Source organism: Ceratotherium simum, chromosome 11 (genome assembly GCF_057802395.1).
Source record: "Ceratotherium simum simum isolate JZ-2026a chromosome 11, ASM5780239v1, whole genome shotgun sequence".
NCBI lineage: Eukaryota > Metazoa > Chordata > Mammalia > Perissodactyla > Rhinocerotidae > Ceratotherium > Ceratotherium simum.
Window position 1 is genome coordinate 30,238,013 of NC_141910.1, and position 27,400 is coordinate 30,265,412.

The 27,400-nt window shown below is 35.8% G+C and overlaps 1 protein-coding gene across 1 annotated transcript in view; it reads left to right on the plus strand.

Moving 5' to 3' along the window:
• Window positions 1–27,400, plus strand: part of PSME4 (proteasome activator subunit 4) — an 88,309-nt gene that overhangs the window by 9,023 nt on the left and 51,886 nt on the right. The window contains exons 2-10 of the mRNA XM_087436768.1: window positions 8,002–8,142; window positions 8,754–8,870; window positions 17,627–17,671; window positions 20,155–20,304; window positions 21,486–21,549; window positions 22,382–22,456; window positions 23,639–23,761; window positions 25,648–25,740; window positions 26,288–26,553. Of these exons, the coding sequence (XP_087292894.1) occupies window positions 8,002–8,142; window positions 8,754–8,870; window positions 17,627–17,671; window positions 20,155–20,304; window positions 21,486–21,549; window positions 22,382–22,456; window positions 23,639–23,761; window positions 25,648–25,740; window positions 26,288–26,553 (1,074 nt within the window). The remainder of the gene's footprint in view (window positions 1–8,001; window positions 8,143–8,753; window positions 8,871–17,626; window positions 17,672–20,154; window positions 20,305–21,485; window positions 21,550–22,381; window positions 22,457–23,638; window positions 23,762–25,647; window positions 25,741–26,287; window positions 26,554–27,400) is intronic.

The following is a 27,400-nucleotide window of genomic DNA, read 5'->3' on the forward strand; positions in this document are numbered from 1 at the left end:
GTAGATCTTGACCAGTTTTTGTTTTTGGGTTTTTGGTTGGTTGGTTGGTTGGTTGGTTGGTGAACTAGACTAGAATTATTAGAGTGAATTTGAAAGTAATAAGGATGAATGTTCATGACCTTTGTTTCAGTTACATGTGTATGTTTATGTGTATACTGAGTTATATATTTATTACTGTGGGTTGTTGCCAAAAAGTTTGAAAGCTACTGATTTTACAGGTTTGTTTCTATACTTCAGCTCACATAATCAGCACTTACTTATTGAAATATAAAGATACAAGGCATGCAAATGAAAAGTTGCAACAGTTTAAGAAGATCAGTAACCTGAGGGATCTTACAGGAGAGCATTAATAGATTGTTGAGTGGCATGGATACTACCTGTCGTGTTTTGAGGGCTCAGAATGTGCCAGCGCTTTGTTAAGTGCTTTACATTCATTATTTCATTCGATTTTTCTCAAACAACCCTATGAACTGAAGGTACATTGATTATCCCAGTTTTACTATGGAAAGAATGAGGCTTAGTGAGGTTCTGTTACAGCGGAGTTGCCTGATGACCACAGAGCGCTTGCTCTTAACCACATGTCTGAGTCCAGAAGAAGGAAAGCTCCTTGGGCTAGAGAGCCTGGGAAGACTGCTCAGGGAAGGAGAGCCACAGCTGAGTCTTGAGGTAGGATTTAGTTAGGTAAGGAGGACTTCAGAGCAAGTCATTTAATCAGAGATATGAGCAAATTGACCATATAGGAGTTAAAGTCTGTATTCAGAGCATCATCTTGAAATAATCAGTTACCTGTCTCCCTCTCTAGGCTGCATGCTCCAGGACCATTTGTTACTTATTTTTGTTTTGTTTCCATTGCACGTTGCCATGTCTGGCTCTTAAGTGACACTCAGTAAAGCATTTCATGAAATGAATGCTCTTTATCCATGTGTCAAGAGAGAAACAACTGGGAAAAGAATAAAGGCATCATTATTAGGTGTTAATAGTGAATGACTTTATTACTCTTGAAATTGTCATGTCAGTTTTAATGTCATAAGAAATATAACTCTGAAATACAATATGCTGAAATTCCACTGAGTCTTGTTCAACATCTGGTGGATGAGGATAAAGAGAACTGTATACTTCAGATCTCCTTGTCTGTGTGGAGTCTTCATCAATTGGTAAAGATGATAGACCTGATGTTTAGTGTGTTTTGGAAACCTACTCTTAATGTTTTAAAGCCAAATTGCTTAATTTGGTCAAATATTTATTGTTAGTTTGAAGTTTTTTTTTTTCTTTTTAAAAATAGAATTAGCCTTGGTGAGCTGTTTGGAATTATGTAAGCTAGTATATTCCTCAAGATATACGTGTACGTCCAATCAGTTGAAAAAATGTTTCTCATAATGTCCACCTTGTTTCATCTCCCGTTAGAGCTGAGGGTTATATAGGTGTAGCGGCATGGTCCCTGCCACCAAGTAGCTTTCAGTTATCTAAAGAAATACAATAATGTATACATACATAACTATAGTACGAGATGGAATGTGGAAAATACTCATGTTTGGTACAAGCTATTAAGGGGCAGACAGGACAGAGATAGCACTTTTGGTTGGGGATGAGGGAAGACTTCATGAAGGAAAAGTCTTAAAGGACAGCTAGGCTTCTAAGGATATGAACAAATAATTCACAAGAAAATAATTATAATATGTAGTAAGCAAACATCTTAAGGTATATTTAGCCTCATAAGTAATTAAAGAAATATAGTTTGAAACATATTATATTAGCATTACATTTTTAATGATTTAAATAGATTTTAGGGCCGGCCCCGTGGCTTAGCGGTTAAGTGCGCCTGCTCCGCTGCTGGCGGCCCGGGTTCGGGGCCCGGGTTCGGATCCCGGGCGTGCACCGACGCACCGCTTCTCCGGCCATGCTGAGGCCGCATCCCACATACAGCAACTAGAAGGATGTGCATCTATGATGTACAACTGTCTACTGGGGCTTTGGGGGAAAAATAAATAAATAAAATTAAAAAAATAAATAAATAAATAGATTTTAAAAAGCATATATTGTGCTCCAGTCAGGCTGCTAAGGTACAGTGTTCTCAAATGTAGTGAAATATCTGGGGAACTTATAAAAAGCAACTAGTACCTGCGGTCCCACTCCAGAACAATTAAATCAGAATGTCTTTTATGTATACTAATCAGTTATCGATCACCATAGCCTTGTAAGGAAACCCAGATTTTACAAATACACAGATTAAATGACTTGCCCAGGGAACTGACGTAGAAGCTGTTTGAATTCTCAGCAAACTTGTTAGAACGATGCTTCTCCTGCTTGCTTGGCTGCTGTGTTGAAATCAAATATTCTGTCTATCCAGCGTTGATTATAATGTTGAGAGTTGCAAAGCAAGCTAGTATGGAAACATAAGACATTCTCCACTTTAGATAACACCTAACTTGCCTTTGTTCCATACCTGCAAGTCACTTGGAATTAATATCCTTTATTATTTATTTGTTTGTGATATTGTATCCTCTTCTTAATCCTCAGCTTGACCTCTTTGGAGGGGAAATGGGAGAATAAGGAACATTCTGTCGGTTGTGTCTTCTAGCCACGGAAGTACCCTGTTCTTGCTCTGTTCCTCTACCTAGAGCTGTCTCCTGTGCCTCTTCCTGCCTCTTCCTGCAAATGCTCAGATTATCTTGACCTTGTGTTGCCTATTCAGAGTGATGACGGTTTTCTAATCTTTCAAGATTCAGTTCAATGACCACTTATATGTGATGAAACTTTGGTTAAAAAAAAAAAATGAATCACAAAACTCTAATAATACTTCATTTATCCCCCTTACTTCTGTATAGTTTTCCATACACATGTGATGTTTCCTCCTATCTGATTGTGAATTCTTGGCCTAAAGGGACTATTTGAATCATACTCTTATCCTGGACATGTCATTTGCTCTAGAAATGCTTTTTGAATAAACAGGTAATTGAGTGAAAGGAAAAGGAGAGGTGGGTTTATGAGAAAACCACTTTTTTTTATTTGTTCACTCACTGTTGTTTTTTTTTTTTTACCCCCAAAGTCCCAGGGGATAGTTGTACATAATAGTTGCACATCCTTCTAGTTGCTGTATGTGGGACGTGGCCTCAGCATGGCCGGAGAAGCGGTGCGTCGGTATGCGTCCGGGATCCGAACCCGGGCCCCCAGCAGCAGAGCGCGCGCACTTAACCGCCAAGCCACGGGGCCGGCCCCAAACCATTCTCTTATATTGGACTTTCAGATTTCGTTTTCAGGAAGTTTTTATTATTAAAAATGTGCATTGAAAAACTTTTTGGTATTTTGACTTTGATATTCTGAATTTTTACTTAGGATATATTGCTAGATGTAGGATATAAAAAAAATGATCCATAAACACTTTTAAGTGCTTTCAATGAAATTAGTTCAATTCTGGTTTTTAAATTTTCAAACTAAAATTCCGTTTTTTTGTGTTTTGAGTAGGACTAACCAAAATAAAGCATTTACTTAAGGTTAAATATCATTGCTAAGTGTCTTTCAAGTTTTATAATTACAAATAGTTTTAATGTTGCTCGAAAATAATGTTAATTTTGATTGATTGATATAGTTAGAACCTTAGAAACCTAGTGATTGCCTTGAAGAAAAATACCTGGTGAATGATAAAGCTTATTGAAAACCAATATTTTTAGTTTCTAGCCAAGCTCTAATTCTTAGTTTATTTCAGTAGTGTTGTTTAATTTTATATTTTACTTAAAATTTCCTTGTAATGTATACTAAACTATCTTTAGGATGTATAGTTGAAAAAACCTCGGCAGTATTGTACATTTTATTAAATAGTTACTGTTCCTAGTGTGCCACTCTTTCTTTACTCGAGATTAAAAATTAAAACATTTGATTAATATACTGTAAGGTTTTGAGGAGGAAGCCGTTGAAAAGTACTTTTGTGATATCTTCTATTGTTTTTCCCCCCTCTGTGGGAGGATGGAACATAATGACTTGTCATCTATATATTCTGGATAGTTTAAGAAGTATTCTATTCAAAAGTTCAATCATGACTGTTACCAGGGTTTTGAGACATCTAATAGTAATTTTTAGTTCTAAAATTTAATATGAAAATAAATTAGAAAAAAGGAATGGACTGTCTCTAAATATGGTCTAAAGTAGGATTTTTGAACATAAAGATACAGAATAATCAACTAGAGTAGTTTTAAAACATGAAGATCCTTAGCCTCCACTCAGTATTTCTAAAATTTCTTTTTAAAAACGAAATTTTCTTTTTCTTTTTTTTTTTTTAAAGATTTTATTTATTTATTTTTTCCCCCCAAATCCCCAGTAGATAGTTGTATGTCATAGCTGCACATTCTTCTAGTTGCTGTATGTGGGACGCGGCCTCAGCGTGGCCGGAGAAGCGGTGTGTCAGTGCGCGCCCGGGATCCGAACCCGGGCCGCCAGCAGCAGAGCGCACGCACTTAACCACTAAGCCACGGGGCCGGCCCCAAATTTTCTTTTTCTTTACAGGTTTATTGCATTTAACACTCCCAATATTTTTGATGGACTAGAACTAAGATGGAGCCCAGGGATGTACATTTCAGCTACTGTACATAATTCTGATATAGTGATCTTTTGATCACATTTTTCCCCTAAAGATAAACTTATACTCCATTCATGTTTCTAGTCTCATTTTATCTATATCTTTCTTTTTAAAAATTGACGTATAGCATCATTCAATAAAGTGTGTTGAATGCACTAGTCTTAAAGGTGGAACTTGATGAATTTTTATGTGTATACACTCATGGAACCACCACACAGATGTAGAATATTTTCAGCACCCTATAAAGTTCTCTGGTCCCTACCAATACTCCTTCTCCAGAGATAACCACTGCTCACTTTTGACACCATTGATTAGTTTTGTCCATTCTTTAAAATGGAATCATACGATAGGCATTCTTTTGTGTTTGGCTTCTTTTCCTCAGCATGGTGATTGTGAGATTTATACACATTTTTGTACATGTCTTTGGTTGGTGTATGTTTCATTGCATATATCTAGTGGTGAGATTGGTGCATCATAGACTAGACTTTTGTTTAGTTTTACTAGGTAGTGTCAGGCAGTTTTTCCAGAGTCGCTGTACCACTTTATATTCCCACCAGTAACACATGAAAGGTCCAGTTTCTCCACATTGTCACCAAAACTGGGTGTTGTTAAGCTTTTAAATTTTACCTGATTTCGTGAGTGTGAAGTGGTACTTTCTTGTGGTTTTAATTTGCTTTTATTGATGAGTAATGATGCTGAGTATCTTTTCATATGCTTATTAGCCATCTGGATGTTGTCTTTGAGAAGTGCTTACCTAGTCTTTTGTCCATTTTTTATTGAGTAGTGTCTTTTTCTTATTGAATTGAAGGAGTTCTTATGTAATTTGGATATGAGTTCTTCGTTGCATCGATATATGTATTCCAAGTATCTGACTGGGCTTTTCACTTTAAATGATGTGTTATTGTGAATAAAAGTTCTTAATTTTAATGAAGACTAATTATTAATGTTCTTCTCTTAGTACTTTTTGTGCTCTTCAGAAGAAATCTTCTGGGACTGCATTTTGAGAAATGCTGAGACGAGAACCACTTTCTGGTTGGCAAGACCTATTTGCTAGTTGACAGGGTGAAATAGAAGGTTTCTGAGTAATCCCCCTAAAATCTCTAGTGTTGTCAGCAGTACTAGCTCCTCTAGGAATCCCCCTGTTGGTATCTTCTTTTCATAGTACTAAATTTTGAGCTCTGTGAATTTTATGTCCCTGATGTTCAGTACACAGTTGTCTTTCTACTGCAGTAAAAGCAATGGGCTGCTGTAGCTGAGTTATTTCGGGGGCTAAGAGCAGTGTTTCTCCAGTTTTTCCACAGAAGTATCCTAGCCACAGGGAAGAGTGAGTACGTAACTCCAGGGGTATCTGGAGTCCTGGCAAGGCCTGAAGTAGCCGCTGAAAGCAAGGAATGCTCTTTGAACTCTTCTGTTTTATCTTAAAAATGGCTGCCATATTCTAGGGATATAGTTTATTTTCATTTGAAAGTACCATTTAAATGATTCTAGTTTTTACTCCTAAATTTAGGTCGAAATTGAGGGAGGCTTCAAGAGGCTGTAGCATGTTTATTCAGCAGCCTGAAGTGCTTCCGGCAGCCCTGGGCTTAGTCTCTATATATTGTCTTCACCAATCCGTTTGCTTTACCAGCCCAGAGTGGTTAAGAAACTTTCACAGTAATTACTGGCAGAGGCAAAACAATAACGCTTGTCTCATTGCTCTGCCCCTCATACTGTCCGATTGCATAGTACCAACGTGAGATCATGGGATTATACTTTGAAATGACAGAAAAAAGCTGAATAAATACACACAGCCTAAGAAAATGAAAAAGAGTGTTCTTAGCGGACCAAGAATTTTGAGGTATTTCTGGGAAAAGAAAAGCAGTTAGGTACCCTAATTTTAAAAGTTAAGTTTTGATCTTGGCTGTTGGGGAAGTGCTGAAAATCGTTTAAGGAATGTTAATGCTATTTTTTCTGTTGATTTATGTATTTAATTTTCTGTAAGATGGTGTTCCTCAAAGGAGTTTATGATTTTAAGTATCCAGTAATTTGTTCTAAGTAAGTTTTGTTAACTTAGTTTTAGTTACTTCTGAATCCTTAAATATGCTATGATAGTCATTCTTGCTTTGATTAAATTGGTTCTCTAAAGTTAAAAAATTGAAAATGTATGCTTTTGAGGTAAAATACATATTATTTTTGGTAGTAATTTAATTTTATTATAATTATGAATTAGGTTTTAGAAACAAGTAGTACAAGTTATGTAACTTGCCAGATTGTTTCAAGATTCTAAGTAAGCTATATGCATTCTTCAAAGATTCTTGTGGTTAAAACAGTAAACTTCTATATCTGTATTTTGTTCTGTTTACCTTTAATTGTGTTGTGACATGCTGTTTTTAAGTAGTTTCCAGGAGTTATATGTGTATCATTATCTTGAATGAGCATTTGCTTAATAAAGGAATTAGGGGCACAGGAATTCTTTTCAGGTTACTTATGACCAGAGGCCAGTTAAGACCATACAACAATAAGGTGGCAGTGTTTTTTACTTGGTCATTAAATGTTGATGAGAATTCAGTTACCGTTATAAGCCTTTTGTTTATAATACTTATTTGGTAATCTCTTAATTAAAATACAGAATAATTCTTTCATGTGTAATGATGGGTGGAAATAAAATGCTTAACATCAAAGGCATTTGAAATTATTATTTATTTATTTAATTATTTTTATTTATTTCCCCCCAAAGCCCCAGTAGATAGTTGTATGTCATAGCTGCACATCCTTCTAGTTGCTGTATGTGGGCCGCGGCCTCAGCATGGCCGGAGAAGCCGTGCGTCGGTGCGCGTCCGGGATCCGAACCCCGGCCGCCAGCAGCGGAGCGCACGCACTTAACCACTAAGCCACGGGGCCGGTCCAAAGGCATTTGAAATTCAAGTGTCACAACGTTTTTTTTCTTGTGACAAAAACCACAAATTTATCCTTTTAATAATTTTTAAGTGTGTAGTACAGTATTGTTAACTATATGTACATTGTTGTACGACACATCTCTAGAACTTTTTCATCTTGCATGACTCAAACTGTGCCCACTGAACAACAACTCCCTGTCCCTGTCCCCGCCCCCCGCTCCTGGCAACCACATTCTACACTGTTTCTATGAGTTTGATTACTTTAGATACCTCATAGAAGTAGAATCATGCAGTATTTGTCTTTTTTTTGTTGGCTTATTTCATTTAGCATAGTGTCCTCAAGATTCATCCATGTTGTAGCATCTGACAGAATTTCCTTCTTTTTAAAGGCTGAATAATATCCATCGTATGTATATACCACATTTTCTTTATACTTTCATTAGTCAGTAGACATTTATGTTGCTTCCACACCTTGGCTATTGTGAATAATGCCGCAGCAAACGTGGTGTTTCACCATACCTATTTTTAAAGGGTATATTGATTTTTCTCTTGCAGATATATTCGACTTTATGGGAGAAAATTTAGCAAAGAAGATCATGTTCTTTTTATCAAGTTATTGTATGAGCTGGTATCAATTCCAAAACTGGAAATCAGCATGATGCAGGGATTTGCCCGTCTCTTGATCAACTTGTTAAAGTAAGTCAATTTCCTATGATTTCTGCTAAGATTTTTTTGGTTTGTTTCTTCAAGGTTTTAGAGAATAAGGGCTAAGTATTCTTTGGTAAGAAGACCAAGTCCCAAATTGCCAGTTTGGAAAAAGATTGCAGAAAACTTTATCATATGTTTAACTATATGTGTTAATTAACCTTTTAATTAAAACCATCCTCTCCATGAAGCCTTCGAACTATATGTTGTCTGATTATTTCATTTGTACTAATTATCTTCCCTTATATAGGTTGTAAGACCCTTGGAAAGGGATCATTTATTCTTTTGCTTATCCCAAGGCACCCAGCACAATGCTGGAAACATTAAGAATTCCATAGATAGTGTGGCAAAGAATGAAATTGATGTACAATAATGGTAGCACAAATTTAAATGTTCCTGTTCACCTGGTGCTCTTTGAGGTTTAAGCAGCAGCAAGAATCTGGTGCATTGTTCTTCCTAATACTGTGTTCTGCCAGTGGTTGGGTGTGAATGGGAAAAGCAAAACCCAGTATGATGACAGAAACATTTAATAGCTGTCCTGCCTCTGTAGTAGGTACCTGTGTACACATTACATACATACGTATTTCCTTTTTTTTAATTAGGAAAAAAGAACTTCTTTCAAGAGATGATTTGGAGTTACCTTGGAGACCACTTTATGACATGGTGGAAAGAATATTATATTCCAAGACAGAGCACCTGGGATTAAATTGGTTTCCTAAGTAAGTATTTCCATTTAAAGTACTTCTTTGGGAGCACTTTAGGGGCTTAGGAGGTTGATCACTCCTTAGGAGTTTGATCATAATTGAGAAATTTGGTTATTTGAGATAAGCAAGCAAATATACATTTTAATGTGCTTGTTTCTGTGTAACTTGACTGCTAAAACAATTTGTTGCCCTCTTTAAACTATGTCTGAAGCTGCACTTAAGATTTCCCACCAAGGTGTGTCTTTTTTTTTTTTTAATAATTTTATTTGTTTATTTATTTATTCCCCCAAAGCCCCAGTAGATAGTTGTATGTCATAGCTGCACATCCCTCTAGTTGCTGCATGTGGGACGCGGCCTCAGCATGGCCGGAGGAGCGGCGTGTCAGTGCGCACCCGGGATCCGAACCCTGGGCCGCCAGCAGCGGAGTGCGCGCACTCAACCGCTAAGCCACGGGGCCAGTCCCCACCAAGGTGTCTCTAACAGCTAACATCACCTAAGAAAGCGAGAGATTTTTGCTTGAAATCTAATATTTTGTCATTAAAAGTAATGCACATCTGGCATTCTTCATAATATATCCACATGTGTTTTAATTCTTAAAGTGAATGCTTCCAGAAGAGGAGCTTTGCACTCTTCATAATATATCCACATGTGTTTTAATTCTTAAAGTGAATGCTTCCAGAAGAGGAGCTTTGCACATTCCAGGGAGCAAGCACATACCAGAGGGCACACGCTCCCAGTGAAAGAAGCAATCCGGTTCAGTGATTGACTATTCTTAGAGCACAGACTATTCAAATGCACAGTCCTTGGTTTATATTTCCTAGTAATGTTTAAACATGCAAAGATTATACATCTCTTGCTGATTATGGCTTCTTGTATGTACATCCTTCTTCTTCCAGATCTCTAATTTTGGTATGTTTTGTATTTTATTCTGAATTTACAGAGTACAATATGATCATCTCTCCTTTTTGGTTAGTAGTGATTTTCAGACTTGACGGCAAAATATCATCTCTACCTGTTAACAAGGGTTTGTCCAGTTGTGATCTAGCTCTTAATTTTCTCAATCTTAGCATGTTTGGCTTAAAATGCTCTTGAGTTATTTGTGATTGAGATTTATTTTCAGGGATTTTTTTCTTCAGTATTTAATAGCTGTTTCCTCTCATTATCTAGAGTTGTTTGTCATATACATATGTACTCATTTCCTGAAGAGCACCATTTTATATGCCTGTATTATTCTCCGTTTTTTTTTTTTTTTTCGTGAGGAGGATCAGCCCTGAGCTAACATCCATGCCAATCCTCCTCTTTTTGCTGAGGAAGACTGGCCCTAAGCTAACATCTATTGCCAACCTCCTCGTTTTTTTTCCCCCAAAGCCCCAGTAGTAGATAGTTGTATGTCATAGTTGCACATCCCTCTAGTTGCTGTATGTGGGACGCGGCCTCAGCATGGCCGGACAAGTGGTGCATCGGTGCGCGCCCGGGATCCGAACTCGGGCAGCCAGTAGCAGAGCGTGGGCACTCAACTGCCAAGCCATGGGGCCGGCCCCTCCTTTTTTTCTTTTATAAATAAATTAAGTCTTTCGAGATTTATTTCTGTGGTTTCTCTCTCAATCCTAGACATGTTTATGTTATTTTGTCACTTCTTGTAGCCTCCCCAATTCAGTTCATTTAATCCACAATTAATCCTCAGGCTTCACTTATTCAGCAGTCTTTGTTATGCCTTTACCAGAGAATTCTTTGAAAACAACTATAGATGGCAGACTTGAGAAGATTTTCAGGTCATAGGTAAATAGTGAAATAATGTAAATGGAAAGAGTTAAAAAAAAACACCTTACTATAGGTGATCCTGAACTTAGACCCTAATTGGTTTTTGTACAATAGTCACAATTAGAGTGGTCAGAAATCATTTATTTCCTGAAGATTTCATGTGTTTAAAACAAGGAGACCCATTTCAACCATAAAAATATCAGAATTCATCATGAAACTAAATGGTACAACATACAAATGTGTTCTTACGCATGTTTATTATGAAAACCCCAAATTTAACATAAAAGCTTTGTTGTAACGATTCCTTTTGAGTGTATTTCTGTTGGCAGGAGCATGGCACAGACTGGATTGACTAGGCCTTCTTAGAATATGAGCCTATTGAAGTTTTGACTAGAAGCACCATTTCATAGATTTCAGGGACCTTTAAACTGTGGTCAAAATCAGTTCTCTTGGGCCGGCCCCGGGGCTTAGCAGTTAAGTGCGCGCGCTCTGCTGCTGGTGGCCTAGGTTCGGATCCTGGCAGCGAACCAAAGCATCGCTTGTCTGGCCATGCTGAGGGCCACGTCCCACATACAGCAACTAGAAGGATGTGCAACTATGACATACAACTATCTACTGGGGCTTTGAGGGGGAAAAAAAGAATTAAAAAAAAAATCAGTTATCTCTCTGAAATTTTTCTGGCTGTGTTTTTGGTTGCCTCTGAAAGTCTTAGGTAAATGATAGGGCAGGGAAGGCAATTTCTTTAGTAATTTCCTCTTCTTTAATATGTCCTTTACGTGCTTCTTCATAACCAAGCGTCATACTTCCTGCCCTGACAGGCATGCCTTTGCACAGGCAGCCGCTTCCTTTAAAGTCTCCTGTGTAGTCATTTAATAAATATCTGTGGCTTTCCTCTTCAGTGATACCAGCTGTTTTCCTGGAAATTTTGTCAGGGCTTATCGTTCTTTCCCTGTGTCTTGATATTATTACCATGTCTCTTCCTGCAGCTTCACCTCATCCTTGCTCATGTGGAAATCTTCCTTAAAAGTTACACCATGGCTGTTCTTGGTCTTTTGAAGAGACATTGTGTCTTTGCTGAAATCTTTGCCATACAATGGTACTTTTACTTTCTTGTTCCTCAGAGCTATTCTCTGTCCACTGAATTGCTAAGAAGGAATCATTTAAAACATTTTTAAATTTACTTTTCTACTTAAGATTCTATTTAGCACACTGGTATGGCAAGTGTTTTAAACTTGTATAGTCAAGGGATAAAATTATGACTTTTAATAAACATTTTATTTCAGAAACCCCCTTCAAGAGCCCTTTAATGTGGCATGCTTTTGGAATTGGTATTTTGTTTTGAGTATTTTCATCTTAGATGTATTCTGACACATTTTGAAACAGTTTTGTCAGCTGACTGCATGTGTTCATACTATTTTTAGAGTACTATTTTTATAATCAAAAGTGAAGAGTTGCTTCATTTGTTAACTGTTTGTCTTTCAAGTCTTAAACTCATGTGCCTTATTTGTTTGTCCTTATTGAAACCACTGCTTAGAGTGCCATGCATTTCAGCATGATTTAAAAAGCTGGTTCTGTTGTTTGGAGCAAGGATTATTCAACTTTCTTCTCTTTTCCCTTATCTTCCTCTCTCTCCCTCCCCCTTTCCTCTCCTTCCCTTTCCGGCCCTCCTGCTTTCTTTTTGCCTCAGGAGCAAAAGACCCTTTTCATTCTCATCTGTTTCTACTTTGTACTGGGGAAAGAATTTATAGGGTTTTTTATTGAATAGAAAAATCAAAATTGGAAAGGAGCTTGGTGGTTGTGAGCTTTTGATACTAGCAACATAAGAATTGCTTATAGTTTACTTCATAAAAGAAGCATTTGAACTTCCGGGCATGGTTTTAATCATAAAACAATGTGCCATAAACTTAATTGGAGTAGCATATGCAAGTTAGAAATGTAGGCAGCACACTAATGAAGGGTATTGCTGCTAACAAAATGTGGGGAATTATGCATAGACCAGCTTTTGCAAATGGGCATAGACAATTCATATTTGAATTGCTATGTGTATAAATTTGTTTTAGTCATCACTGTCATTTTAGTTTTTGTGGGTTGTTTGGTATTAAAGGTTTGCATATTTGCATCATGAGTAGCTTGGGGCTAGATAACTCATTTACTTTTTAAAAAATGTTTAAGTATCTAGTTTTCCTTTGTATATAGTGTTCTAAGGGGATCATATAGTGTTAGACTTTTTCGTTTTTCATATTAATCTCCCTCTGGAGAAATTTGTTATTTCCCTATTCTGGTACTTGTTCTTGATGGTATTTGTTTCTCTATTGATCTATCAAAGGACCATTTGAATTGGTGCTCTTATCCTTAAGATAGAGTTGATTCCTTTGTTCCCCCTCCTTCCCCCCTTCAACACCCCCCCAAGAAAATGGCATGTTCTTAACCTCTATGGGGGGTTTCTGGCACATGGGGCCACATTTCTAAGCTTAAGTTACTACCAACAGCTCAGGAATGATCTCTAGCTACAGAATTTAAAATGATAAGGAAACAATGAGAGTAATTTCTCTGAGGACTTGTCGCAATTTAAAATAGTTTACAGTTATTTTGTTAATAGACAATGGTTATTAATATTGTATTTGCAATGATTTTTTAACATGGTATTTGAGGAACATTCTGTTTGCTTTTTTTAGTTTTATCTTTTATTTGGAAATTAGAGAATAAGTGGTTGATTTTTATTAATGACTTGGATAGTGTTTCTTCCGAAGTTGTCTCTGTGCTACAGTGATCTTTAGAAACTACTCTTTCTAAAGCGATTTAGAAAAATACTTAGTTCAAAATGATCAGGCTTGTCATCACTTAAAGCAGTTATGCATGCTTTTTTTACCTGATTGGTTAGGATTATTACAATTTCTCTCTCTCTTTTTTTTATTCTGGTGAGGAAGATTGTCCCTGAGCTAACACCTGTTGCCAAGCTTCCTCTTTTTGCTTGAAAAAGGTTGTCCCTGAGCTAACATCTGTTGCCAGTCTTCCTCTATTTTTTGTATGTGGGACACCGCCACAGCACAGCTTGATGAGCAGTGTGTAGGTCCACACCTGGGATCTGAATCTGGAAACCCCAGGCCACTGAAGTGGAGCACGTGAACTTAACCACTACGCCGGCCCCTGCAATTTCTTAATACTTGCCATAGAGGCATACTTTTTTCTTTAAGTAATTATAGTGAAAAACCAGTGTTAAATGCAATATCAGTGATGAAGATGTTATATTTTATTTATACCTTTCTTATGGTAAAATTACCTTGACCCTAATTTTGTGTGAAGTGACTGTGAAAGATGACTACTTGCCAATTTAACCAAGAAATATTAGATTTTGAAAGATTAGATATAAGATGGATAGTGTTTGACTAACTGGTGGTGGATTTGTTTAGATTTAGAGAAAGCAGGTAAAACTCAATTCTTTTAGATGAAGTGTTAGGCACATTCTTAAGGAAAAAAATGCCATATTATCATTAAATTATAAGTTTAAAGCAGAGGTATATGGAATATGCCAGTGTTACAGTTTCCCAGCTCATTTATGACAAAGCAACTATGATTATTTTGAAATTAAATTTTAGTTGAGGAATTGTCAGGTGAAGCTGAAAGTACTTCTGGCTGTGGGCAGTCCACACTACTCTCATCTTGAATATATCATTTGCTGTACATTTCTCTGGTTTAGAAGTGAATATTGTCCTGATGGGTAGGTAAGGCCAAGGAGTCAGGAAGCATAACCCTCCCGGTTTATGTAAGTCCACTGTCTTAGTAACTGGAGGCTAAGCCTTTGGCTTTCCTCAGGCTTCTCTGCTACATATTTGGCATTTACTTTATTAGTGTCATCATAAAGAATCATCAAGAATGTCATCATAAGGAAATTGTGGCCCAGAGAGGAAAAATCACACAGTCGTTTGTTGAAACTGAGACGAGCTCAAGAACTGGGACAAGAACTTACTTTCTGCCCTGATAAATAGGGTGGCAGTTGGGGAAGGAAATTCCTATTTTGATGTGATTTCCTAAAACATGAACTAATAGCTACTCAGAGGCAGTAGAATAAATGTAAAAGCAAAATGAGCACAAAATTTTAATTCTTGAGATTGAAACTATAATTTATTTGGCTAAATATGAAATGATAATGATAGTTAACATTTATTTTGCTTAATTCAGGGCCAGATAATTGCTTTCTTTACATTATGCCATTTAATTTGTCACAGCCTTATGAGAAGTAGATATTATTGCTCTTATATAGATGAAAAAACTGAGGCTATGATATTGCACTACTAGTAAGTAGCCAAACTGATATTCAAGTTCAGATCTGTCTGACTGCTAAGCCCAAGCTATGAACCATTCCGTGGTAAACTATGGCTTTCTTTTCAACTTAACGTGCCTTTTCTAAAAGGGAATAGAGTACAAGAAAACTCATCCAAAGCTTAGTCCCTCTGTAGATCCCTTTTGATTAAAAAAAAAAAAAGTTTTGAAATTATCACTTTAGTATTATAAATTTCCAGCAATTGGAAACGTGTGTGGTGATTATTCACTCCTTCTAAAAATTAGTGAAATATAGTCTAGTAGCATCTAGCCTTAACCTTTTATTTTATTTTTAAACAGAAACATTGTTCCCTTCATCTTGAGCGATTACAAGAATCACAAAAGGTCACTATACAGATATCACAGGTTAGAGAGATTGTACCCTTTTCTGGATAAAGAACATAAATACAATGGCACAGGCCTTATATATAAGGAGGGGTTGAAATGGACTATTTAGAGGAATTAAATCACATTCCTTCATATCCTCTTCCTCTAATGAGCAAAGCAACAGCTATCAAGTATTATAATTAACCTCCTATTCTTCTTTTTTTTTTTTTTTAATTTTATTTATTTTTTCCGCCAAAGCCCCAGCAGATAGTTGTATGTCATAGCTGCACATCCTTCTAGTTACTGTATGTGGGACACGGCCTCAGCATAGCCAGAGAAGCGGTGCGTCAGTGAGTGCCTGGGATCCGAACCCGGGCCGCCAGCAGCAGAGCACACGCACTTAACCGCTAAGCCACGGGGCCGGCCCACCTCCTATTCTTCTGAAGAGTGAAGGGAACTGGAGAAAACATGCAGCATTTTATGACTTGCTTTCCAGAATCATTTTGACATTATATGAAAGTTTGTTGGTAGAATGTAGAAGTTACTCAGTGAAGATAGCAGATTTTCTGTGTTGTACTCCCACAGAAACAGTAAAGTAAATGTGAAGTTAACATGAACACAGACTTTGGGAACTGGTAGAGTTATAGGTCTTCTGCTTATTTCCTTGGACAGAAAGTTTACCATTTTAGAATGATCTTTTTAAAATTTGCATTTAAGTTTATCTGTTATTTAGTTTGGAACTGATGGTTCTTTAAATCTTGCCTATTAATTCTATAATTTGTTTCTAAATGGAGTTGTTTAGTGCAAACTGAAAGAAGATCCAAAGATCTGTGCTCTTTGTTGCCCTGATGGAAGATGTTTCTTGAGCATTGTAAATAGATAAATATAAACATGTGTAAATATATATGAACACATAGCCTTGTTATAAGCACTTTGGAAACGCCCAGAAGTAAAAATCATAGTTGTGGTCTTCAGGGAGTTTTAAACATAGTTAGAGAGAAGTTTGCCTGTTTTTTTTTTTTTTACCAGGCAAACTTATATGTTTTCTAAACTAAATTCTGTGTTTCTGAATTGCTTAGCTTTTTTGTGAGAGAGGTGAAACCTCTCTCTGATAATCAGAGAAAACACTTCATGATGGCTCTCTGGCCATGTGGTCATCTTTTTTATTTTAGAATTACCTCGTGAGTTGTAGCCTGGTTTCCTCTTCAGTTAACTTTTTTCTAAGTAGTTTCAAAATTAAAGGGGATTCCTACAACTTCAAGAAATGAAATTATAGTGTTCTCTCTTGGTTATATAATATATTGACTACTTGTGCTGAGTTTGGTTTGTGTTATTCCTTGGAATTTCTTTGCAGATTAGTTCTTAAGCTTTCAGAGAAGTTGGATAGACTTCTGAACTTAAGAATTTCAAGAAACTTAATGAGAAAGTGTCAGGTGGAAGCACTGCCTGGAAGCTACCCCTTTCCCCCATAAGTTTTCTTGAGATCTGGGGACTTGTTTTATTTTTGCTTGTACACATCATACTGTAAGCTGTCACAGATTTATTTTAAAATTCCAGTTCAAAATTACCCAATGCCCCTTTGTTTTGTTTATTTGCATTTGAACTCTTTTGATGATGGTCTAGTTAATATTTTAAGTATTCCATTCTGGTCCTGTGTGTTTAAACCAGTGTACGTTGGCCTTTTCATTAAAGCAGAAATGTTTATTATAAATTCATATACAAATATTTATGTTGTTTTCGTATACTCACTTGAGCCACCTACAAGTTGGAAAATAAGTAATAGCTTTTAATGTTATTCAACTAACTTTTTAAGTAACTAGTCGAAAAGGTGGCTGTTGCTCCTTTTGATGATTGTGCTGGCAATAAGGTGCCTTGGAGGGTTGTAGAACTCTCATCAGTTGGTTACAGAAAACTGATTTCTGGCAGTTGCTGATAGAAGCACACCAGATTTACGTATGTCTGCTGTTTGTGTTTTGATGTAAAAGCATCTTAATAAAAATTAAAAGTTAGTATTTGAAGCTTTATGCCACTGAGCATACTTTTGATGTGTTGATAAGTGTGGTCATTGCTGCCTACTTTGTAAAGATTGAAAATGATTTGTCCTTTTCCCAATTTTCTTCTGTAAAGGAACTTCCCTGAAGTTCACAGCAGAGAAAGAGCAAAATGAGGGCAAAGGAAAGAGTAGGTTACGTAGTTTAGGTAATTAATCCTTGCAATTCTGTCTGTATGAAAGAAAAGGATTTGTTATTGCATGTACACATATAATATCTAAATGAGTGTATCTTGGAGATATTTATTAATTGAATTAGATGTGTTCTTAAAATACACCAACCTAATTTATCAAATGGCTTTTTCCCCCCCAGTTCTGTAGAAAATGTCCTCAAAACACTCGTGAAAAGCTGCCGACCGTAAGTAGCTTCTTAATTTATAAAGCATCTTGTTGTTTCTATGAGTTTTTCCCCATTTTTAGTATGCTTTGAAGAGGAAATTAAAGGTATAAATAGTTTCTGATGTTGTGTAGTTAGTCATGGGGCACAAAATATCATTTCCAATTCTTTTTTTTTTTTTTTTGTGAGGAAGATCAGCCCTGAGCTAATCTCATGCTAATCCTCCTCTTTTTGCTGAGGAAGACCGGCTCTGAGCTAACATCTATTGCCAATCCTCCTCCTTTTTTTTCCCCCCCAAAGCCCCAGCAGATAGTTGTATGTCATAGTTGCCCATCCTTCTAGTTGCTGTATGTGGGACATGGCCTCAGCATGGCTGGAGAAGCAGTGCGTCGGTGTGCGCCCGGGATCTGAACCCCGGGCCGCCAGTAGCGGAGCGCGAGCACTTAACCGCTAAGCCATGGGGCCGGCCCTCATTGCCAATTCTTGAACTGATCTTTTCAGATTTTCTTTATAAATTTAGAAATTTTTAAGTGGTGTGCCAGTTGCCCATTATAAAGTAAGAATGCCATAATTTATGTATAATTGTCTTTATTTGAAAGATTTCCTAGAGTATTGTTACTCAGATCAAAAATATTTTCCAAAATGAGCATTGTAGGTATTGCATTAAAATATAATTAATAACAAGAAGGTGGTCCATACTTTTTTTCTAGTATGTTCTCTTTCGGTAGAATATTTGACTTTAAATATCCCATATTCTTTTTTTTTTTTTTTAAGATTTTATTTATTCATTTTTTTCCCCCCAAAGCCCCAGTAGATAGTTGTATGTCATAGGTTCACATCCTTCTAGTTGCTGTACGTGGGACTCGGCCTCGGGTTGGACGGAGAAGTGGTGCCTTGGGGCGTGCCCGGGATCCGAACCCGGGCCGCCAGCATCAGAGCGCCCGCACCCAACCGCTAAGCCACGGAGCCGGCCATAATATCCCATATTCTGATGTTTAAAGACGAATATGAATAGAATTTAGTTTTAATTAATTGAAGTCCAGTTCTATGGGCTTGAACTATTTTCTCATTCTTGTTAATCAAGCTGTTCTAAGACAACTTATCCTGCTGTGGATAAAGTGAATTCTTTTGAGTGGAAAAGAATGCAGTGAAGTCTTTTGAATGGAAATCCCTATATTTATCATATGCTTGTAATATGAGTTAAAGTTATTTTATGAATCAGATATTTGTGCTGACCTACTATACTGCTCAGTCTTGGGCAAATAGATTTTCAGGATATAAAATGTTTCCCAGGATATAAAATGTTTCCCTTTTAAGAGGCTTAAGATCTCATCTGAGTCATATACCACCAATGAGCTGTGTCATTTTGTGCTGGACAGTTATCCTCTTAGCCTGTGTTTCCTCACTGGAAACTTGATCATCACTGAAGTACTTGCTGGTTTTTAGGGTCTTAGGTAATTCATAGCTCACCCAAGCTTTTATTTTGGATTACTAGGGTAACAGTTGACTCTGAAAAATTAGGAGGGGGAATTGATGTATAAGATCTTTGAAGGTGAAATACAGTCTGCTTTTTTTTTTTTTTTAAATTCTAACCTGTTGCACAATGACCTGGCACATAAATGGTTGATAAACTCAACAGAAGTATTACTAGAAATGTAATTTTATTTTTCACATAAGGGAATGAAGTGATTCTAATTAACACAGATGTATAAAGATCTAATAGGATTAATAATATGATGTGTAGGCCAGACCTAAAAGTGTATCTGGAGGAGTTTCCTGACTTTTTGGGCCATACCCAAATCAGAATTTCTCATGCTTTTTATTATTTTAAACCCCTTACTGAGAATTTGGTAATTATACATGGGTCCACTTTATCCATTTACCTTCGTTTTGTGTGTATATGCACACTTCAGATTTTAATTTTGTAAATCTTTTCTACCCCAGGGATGCTCCTGCCCATTTCATAGAATTGTAGAATGTTAGAGCCTGTAGGACCAGATCATCTAGTCCAGTCCTCTCTTATATACAGGAGGACTCTGTGGTCCAGTAAGGGTAAATGGTTTGTCCAAAGGTGCCTAGAGATTCCTGGGCTGATGTTCTCTTTCTCACTTCATTGATTATCCATTTCTTATATAGACTGGATTCTCTATGACAAGATTTTTTTCTGTTGCTATTACATAGCACACAGGAAGAAAAAATATAACGACCATGTTTAAGTTTACAGGTGATTTGAGTGACTTTGTGTTTTATCTGAGTTTTATCAACTTTATAGCATTTTTCTAAGTCCCATAGACAAGAAGAAAATTTACCTTATGCTAAGTGTGATGGGTATTTATTTTAGAGTTGTAAAAATGTGTGTTTCTTATAGGCTAATTTGACGTTTGTAGTGTGTCATGTATCTTATGAAATCCATTTCCCTCCTCCCCTTTTTTGTCAGTCATATATTGATGTTGTAGAGCTTTTAGACAATGATTCAGATACATGAAAACCTTCTTCTTTATTAGATATTTTCCAGCAGATGCCACAGCTGAGATGCTAGAAGAATGGCGGCCTTTAATGTGCCCTTTTGATGTAACAATGCAAAAGGCCATCACTTATTTTGAAATATTTCTTCCTACCTCCCTTCCTCCAGAACTTCATCATAAAGGTTTTAAGTAAGTATATACATATCTTGACAAATTCTAGAGTACAGAAGGAAATACAGATATATAAGCAAACTAGTAAAGCAATAATAAGTAAAAAAAAAATTTTTACTAACTCAGCCATTATGTTTATTATACTTGAAATGTGTGAAGGCTAAAACAGTTAAACATGGGATTATAAATAAAGGATTAATGCTTGTATATTACATCAAGTAAGATGAGGGTTTTAATTTAAGAAATTGAGAGGGAAAAGAATAATAAATGCAAAAAGAAGTAGAAAATATCAATAAATAGGCAGTGATAGAAATGTTAAATTGCATAGAGTTTAGGGAAAGGAAAAGTGTTTTCCTAAAACTTGGATTTAACCCTCATCACATGTAGGTTTTTTTGGATTTTTTTAATAATATTTTTTTCTTTTACTTGTTTTAGTTTTTGCACCACTTTTAAGAACTATTTTTTTTCTATATGACTGTAGGTATGTAATAAACCCTAGAATGAAAAATGTTTAGACTGTACTTTTATGAAAAAAGAAAACAGTATAAAAAAAGACTGAAAGGATAATAGTAATCATCACTGTTGTGGGTTCGTGCTTAGTTTTCCCCCCGTGTTTTCTACAGTGAGATGTCGAATCTCTGATTTCCGTCAAATCAGAAATTTTATATATAGCCATATATTTATGAAATTTTAGTTTTAATTAAAAAATTAAACTAATTTTAATTTAGTTTAATCATTTAAAACTTAATAAACTAATTGCACCTAACACTTTGTGGCTCATTTCTTTTGTGGAACATTTACTATAGTGCTAGTAATGGTATAATTACTAATTGGCTTATTAAAGAAAAGAAAGTAAGGAAGAGTTGCAAGAACAGGTAGTAACAGGAAAATATTAAAGGAGATAGGCAGGGAGAGGCAGGAAAAACTTGTACGGTTGTTAGATAGGGGTGGACAATAATTATTTACTAGTGAGCTAGAAATTTGATGACATTACTCTTTTTAGCATAAATAAATTGGAAGGGGAATGTTCAGACAAAATTAGTTCTTTGTTCCATTGAGTTTTTAACTTTCAGTATTATTTTTTCTAGATTATGTAATTATCAGTAAGAGTAATAGATTAAAAAAATACAAAGGATCCCTGGCCTTGAACTACTTTCTGTAAATCACTTGCTATTTATAACAGCATTTTTCTTCTTCAGACTTTGGTTTGATGAATTAATTGGCCTTTGGGTTTCAGTGCAGAATCTCCCACAGTGGGAGGGGGTGAGTATCTCATTTTTTTCCTGTACTTTTTAGTTTGGAAATAAATAGATCATTTGATAAGTAGCTTCAGTTCCTTAGAATTGGCTATTAGCCATGTTATAATCAGTTTTTAAGATTACTGTTAGCTGTATTCTAACAGAAGTAGACATTTCATTATTTTGGTTTGATTAATATCTGGAAGTACACACATGTATTGTGAAATGCATGAAGTGTTAAGACCTTGTTTGTCTCCTTTTGTACCCTCACTAGCATGGTGCTGGCTGGGCGCATAATGGATGTTTTCTGTATGCTTATTGGACTAAAATTTGTTTTTCTGTTTGCATTGTGAATGATGCTTTTTCATTTTCCTTTTTATAAGCATTTCAGCTGCAGTTGGTTTTATTTTATTTTATTTTATTTTTGTGAGGAAGATCAGCCCTGAGCTAACATCCGATGCCAATCCTTCTCCTTTTTTTTTCTGCTGAGGAAGATTGGCCCTGGGCTAACATCCATGCCCATCTTCCTCTACTTTATACGGGATGCCACCACACCGTGGCCTGACAAGCCATGCGTCAGTGCTCGCCCGGGATCCGAACCAGCAAACCCCGGGCCACCGAAGTTGAGCACACGCACTTAACCACTGCACCACCGGGAGGCCCTGCAGTTGATTTTAAATGGATGTCAAGAATCAGAACTTAAATTTGGAGATTTTTAAAGGCTGAGTCATAAACCATATATTAAGTTGTGCTAATAATGATTGCTGAATAGAACAAATGGATAAGGGGTGTTACTGTGACACTTAAAAAAAACAATAAGTGCACTTACTGAACTTTCTTTTTTTGTTTACTTTCAGCAATTAGTAAATCTCTTTGCTCGATTGGCTACGGATAATATAGGGTACATAGATTGGGATCCATATGTACCAAAGGTAATTGAGAACGTTTGAACATAAAACATACAACAGCACTGACATCAACTTTATGTCTTTAAGGAGAAATGTGTTTTGTATGCTAATACCTAGTACCACATAAAATATATTTTGACCATTAGTAAAAACATGTATAATTTACAGGGACAGATCACTTATTTTTAAAAAGTAATTGGATCATATCAAAGTATCATAAGTGTGTGATTTTTGTCTTACCTATACACAACATGAACTGTAAGTTTCAGAGTGAGTAATTTAGAAAGTACTAAGTATAGTATTCAGGGTATCATACATTCATATCTTCCACCAAATTTTGTATATTGTATTTGATTGCTGTTCTAGAGTGTTCCCCACTTTTTAGATCACATTATGTATTTTCCTAGACTGTCTCTAGGTGCAGTGTTCTTAGCATTGCATCTTCAGTGTTGTTTTACCTGCAGTGGAGTCACCCGTGGAGCTTAAGGAGGGCTGGCGTGGGGCGTGCAGGTGATTCTGACGCACAGACTGACAGTAGAGCAGGGCTGGGGAGCAGCATGAGACAAATGGCTCTGTTTGCCTGTGCTGTCTTCCTCTGTTTGCTGGCCAATAGAAACTAAGGAAGATAAGTAGTTCTTTTCCATCTTTGGGACCCCTATGTGTTAGTAATAACAGATTTAAAATATAAATTTAAAATTTAATTGTATTAAAATGCAGTTACTAAAAGGCAGATTAAAATGCAAATTCTTAGTGGGAAAAAAATCAAATCGTTGTTAAAAATTTGAGAGGGAAAGTAATCCTCTAGAAGATACTTCAATTTTGTGCATCCTTGGCATGGAATGAAAGCATAGGAAAAATAATTTTATGTGCATTTAAGAGACAGAAAGGAGTCAAGATATTTCATGTGTAACTGCAGTTATCTACGTTTTGACCTTTTTATGTCTGACTATCTCATTTGTGTGTTTTTGGTCACACGATACAGCTACTTTATACCCATATGCTTGTGACCTCAAAGTGTCATAAAAAATATGTATAGATATTTTTATATAACTTTTAAAGAATAAAAGATTGCTAAACAGTATGTAATTTTGCTTAAAAACTGATGAGAGTATATCCAATAATACTAATATAAAACCCTAAAGTTATTTAAGGAAAGAATTATTTGATACCTGTAAATATTTATTTTTAATTCTTTTTTTCTTAAAGATATTTACAAGAATTCTGAGAAGCTTGAACCTCCCGGTGGGAAGCAGTCAAGTGTTAGTCCCAAGATTTTTAACAAATGCTTATGATATAGGACATGCTGTGATATGGATCACCGCCATGATGGTTTGTCATACATTATATTTGTTCTATATAGTTCATCTAAATTTTGTGTTAACCATACAAAAATTCTGTACAATCACATAAGCCTATATTAGTGGCTTAGTTGGTCACTTGATTCCTGGATGTTTTCTGATGTGGTAACCTTATGTTTATCAGACCCAGAATAAGTCATATGTACAATGTATAAATTTCCTTAACCAAAGGACCATAAAAATTGAGTCAAAATTTTGAGAGATTCAGAATATCTGGAACAGTGTTACAGACCAGGAACCAGGCTCATAGGTAAAAGGACTTCCCCAAGGTCAAATTCATAATGATAAAGGTGAGATGAGAACTCGGGGTTCTGCATATACTCAATATTAATGCATTGTGTCAGCGTTCACCTAAAACATTACACTGAACACAAAGCTTATTAACAAAGTAATCTTAGTGAAGGGGAGGTATGAAGGATTGTTTTACTGACATCATTGAAGGAAAGTAAAATATATTCACACACTTGGGTTTCAATGTAATCTTTAAAATAAGAATATTAGAACAACTTCATGCTATAATTTTCTCGATTGTCATTCATATTGCTTCTACAGCTGTCTCCTTGAGTTATTATTCTGTGTTTGATATTTTCTCCTAGGTTATGTTGTTTGGTTGGTTTTTTTGTGTTGGTTTTTTCTGTGGAAAAGGCAGAACGGTTGTGAGAAGTTTGTCTTAAATTTCGTTGTAAGATTAAAAGAAAAAAATTCAAGCTCCTCCTATTTTTGCTATTTCATTATTAAACAGAGAGGAAAAACCCATTTTTCTTGCTACTATTCAATAAGAGCAAATACATTTGGATGTTTGTTGTCTTACATAAGCAATGAGTTGGAACTTGTTTTTTTAGGAGCCACAGAATTAAATAGTGATTAGTATCAGCCTTATTTTAATTAATGGTGCTACACAGTGTTCTCATTGGTAGCTTCGCTTTGTGTTAAGTATGAATATTGAATATAATAAATAAACAATCCTAATTATAATTTTAGAATTTTGAAAATTTTGTTGGTATTTTGCTATGAAATTATTATGGTCTCTTAGTGATCTTTGTGCTATGGTCTTAAGACCATAATTCTTATGGTCTCTATTCTGTATTGGGAAATGTGATCTTAGATTTCTTTTCAGCAGGAAGACTTGTTTCTAATGTAATGTGACATTCTACCTTAAGTCTGTGCTGTTTCTTGAAAGAAGATCATCTGGAGACAGATAGGTTTCAAGGCCAAGTTGTAGTCCTTTATCCCCAGGGCTGTTCAACTTGAGAAGATGAATGCTAGCTTTTCCTCATTTTTGCCCCAGGTTATGTTGTTTCGTTGGTGTTTTGTGTGTTTGTTTTGGTAAAAGATTAAGAAAAATATTTTTCCTTTGAGTCAATATGTGGTCAAATATAACAGGTTTAATCATTTAAAACATTTAGAAATAATAATAAAATAGTTGAATGCATTTATGTAAATCTCACTTCTCCATTTCCTGCAATGAGAAATTCATTTCTTGAATCATTTAAAGAATGCTTTTTATGCCTGGTGTTACCACTCTTGGTTATTTTAAGATGATAATCTTAGTGACGAAAGTTATTTGACTGCACAACAGTGAAAGATACTGTTATCCTAAATTATAAAGATACCTTTCGAATTTTCTAATTTGGTTTCAGTAAGTTGCCCCTTATATTTGGTAGAATATTTTGAATTGATTTGTGTGAAGTTCATTGGGAAATTTTTTATGACTCTTATTTAGATGGAGAATTGATTTTTGTCAGCGGGATGAATATGAACCACATTAGAGATTTATATGTAGGCTTGGACCTGTTAACCCCTTCAATTTTATAGTATAATGTAGGTACTGATATTTTTACTCTTTTATCTGAACAGGGTGGACCAAGTAAGCTAGTGCAAAAACACTTGGCTGGTTTGTTTAACAGCATCACATCTTTTTACCATCCTTCAAATAATGGGCGCTGGCTGGTGAGTATGTCCATTTTTCACTCTAGGGTTTGGAGTTTTTCAAGATATGGTCACTCGTGACTTTCTTATTGTGTAACTTATAATAGATTTTCTGTCCTTCATATATGCTTTGACTATATAAAAGTGATTAAGTTCAAATTAATTTACTGTGTTCATGGAACATACAGAAATAAGATAATATTGGTGTGGTAACTGGTGACAAAATGCCACATTTTGGCAACAAAGATGCCACAAAATCATGGAATCATCTTTTCAGTTTTATTGTCAGGTTTTTTTTGTTTAAGTTGCCTGGTTAAAATGGCTATTCATGTAATGGAAGATTCTTGTGGTGCTAGAAATTAAAATTGACTTTTGAAACACATTTTTATTAATTATTATCAATAATTAATTGGTAAGAGTATTTTATTCTATCCAGTTATGCTGTGCAGGTCTTTGTAATAAATTATAAGAGCTGTTATTTAAAAAATTCTGGGTGGGTAGAGAGGAACCATGAATATCTATGTGGGAAATAGAATCTACCTAGGACTTTTTGCTTCTGTGTCCCCAGAACAAGTTAATGAAACTACTTCAGCGGTTGCCAAACAGTGTTGTTAGAAGATTGCATCGTGAAAGATACAAGAAGCCTTCTTGGTTAACCCCGGTGCCTGATAGCCATAAGCTTACTGATCAAGATGTTACAGACTTTGTACAATGCATTATTCAACCTGTCCTCTTGGCTATGTTTAGCAAAACTGGTAGTTTAGAAGCAGCCCAAGCTCTGCAGAATCTTGCACTCATGAGACCTGAGTTAGTAATACCCCCTGTACTTGAAAGGTAAGGGTAGCTTTACATGTTTTGTTGAAGCCTCTGCCACGGCTAGGCTGTTCTAGTTATCTCTTACCTCTACTCTTCTATTCTGCTTGGGTATCTTTTCTTTTCTGTGACTGGTCTTTTTCTATCTTGGTGCTTATTCCTGTTTCTAGAGGAGAAGCAAGACATTTTAACCTAATGATTGGTAACTTGATAAAGTTTTATTGGAGAGAAAAGAAAATTGAAATGAATAAGTATTTTGGATTATTTGCACATTTTAGTTTCTTAAATTTTTTGCTCATAAATTGAGCTCTGGCTGTTTTTTCATCAAAATGGGAGTGTCACTAAATATTGAGAACATGGTAGTGAAAGTGATTTTGGATTTCTGTTATTCCTTAGAATCAGTGATACAGAAGAAAATTTGATTATATTTATTATTTTCATGTATTTTATAATGTTGGGTGTATTGTTATCACCGTGTTGATTTTATTGAATTCACTTTGTTTTGTATGTTGAAAGAGTAACAAAAATAGTTCTCCATTTGCCAAGTCACTGTCATAGTGACTGGTGTGCTTTCCAAGGGAGAGCTACTCTCAGTTGTTGTGAGTGTTCATGAGCAGATTCATTTAACTTTCTGTTATTCATTTGTTGCTGAACTTTAGCTTTATAATCTCTCTGAATGTCTTTGTCAAAAGTAGAAGAAGAAGATCAGTTTTTACAGCCCAGAAGAATAACAGTTTGAGTTCCATGCAACTCAGATTTGTCCAAGGTCCTTAGTGGTAGAGTGCAGACAACAGCCTGTTTTCTGACTCACTGTTCGTCACATTTACTTGGAGGAGGATATCCTGTTTAAGATCTTGACCAAAACAAG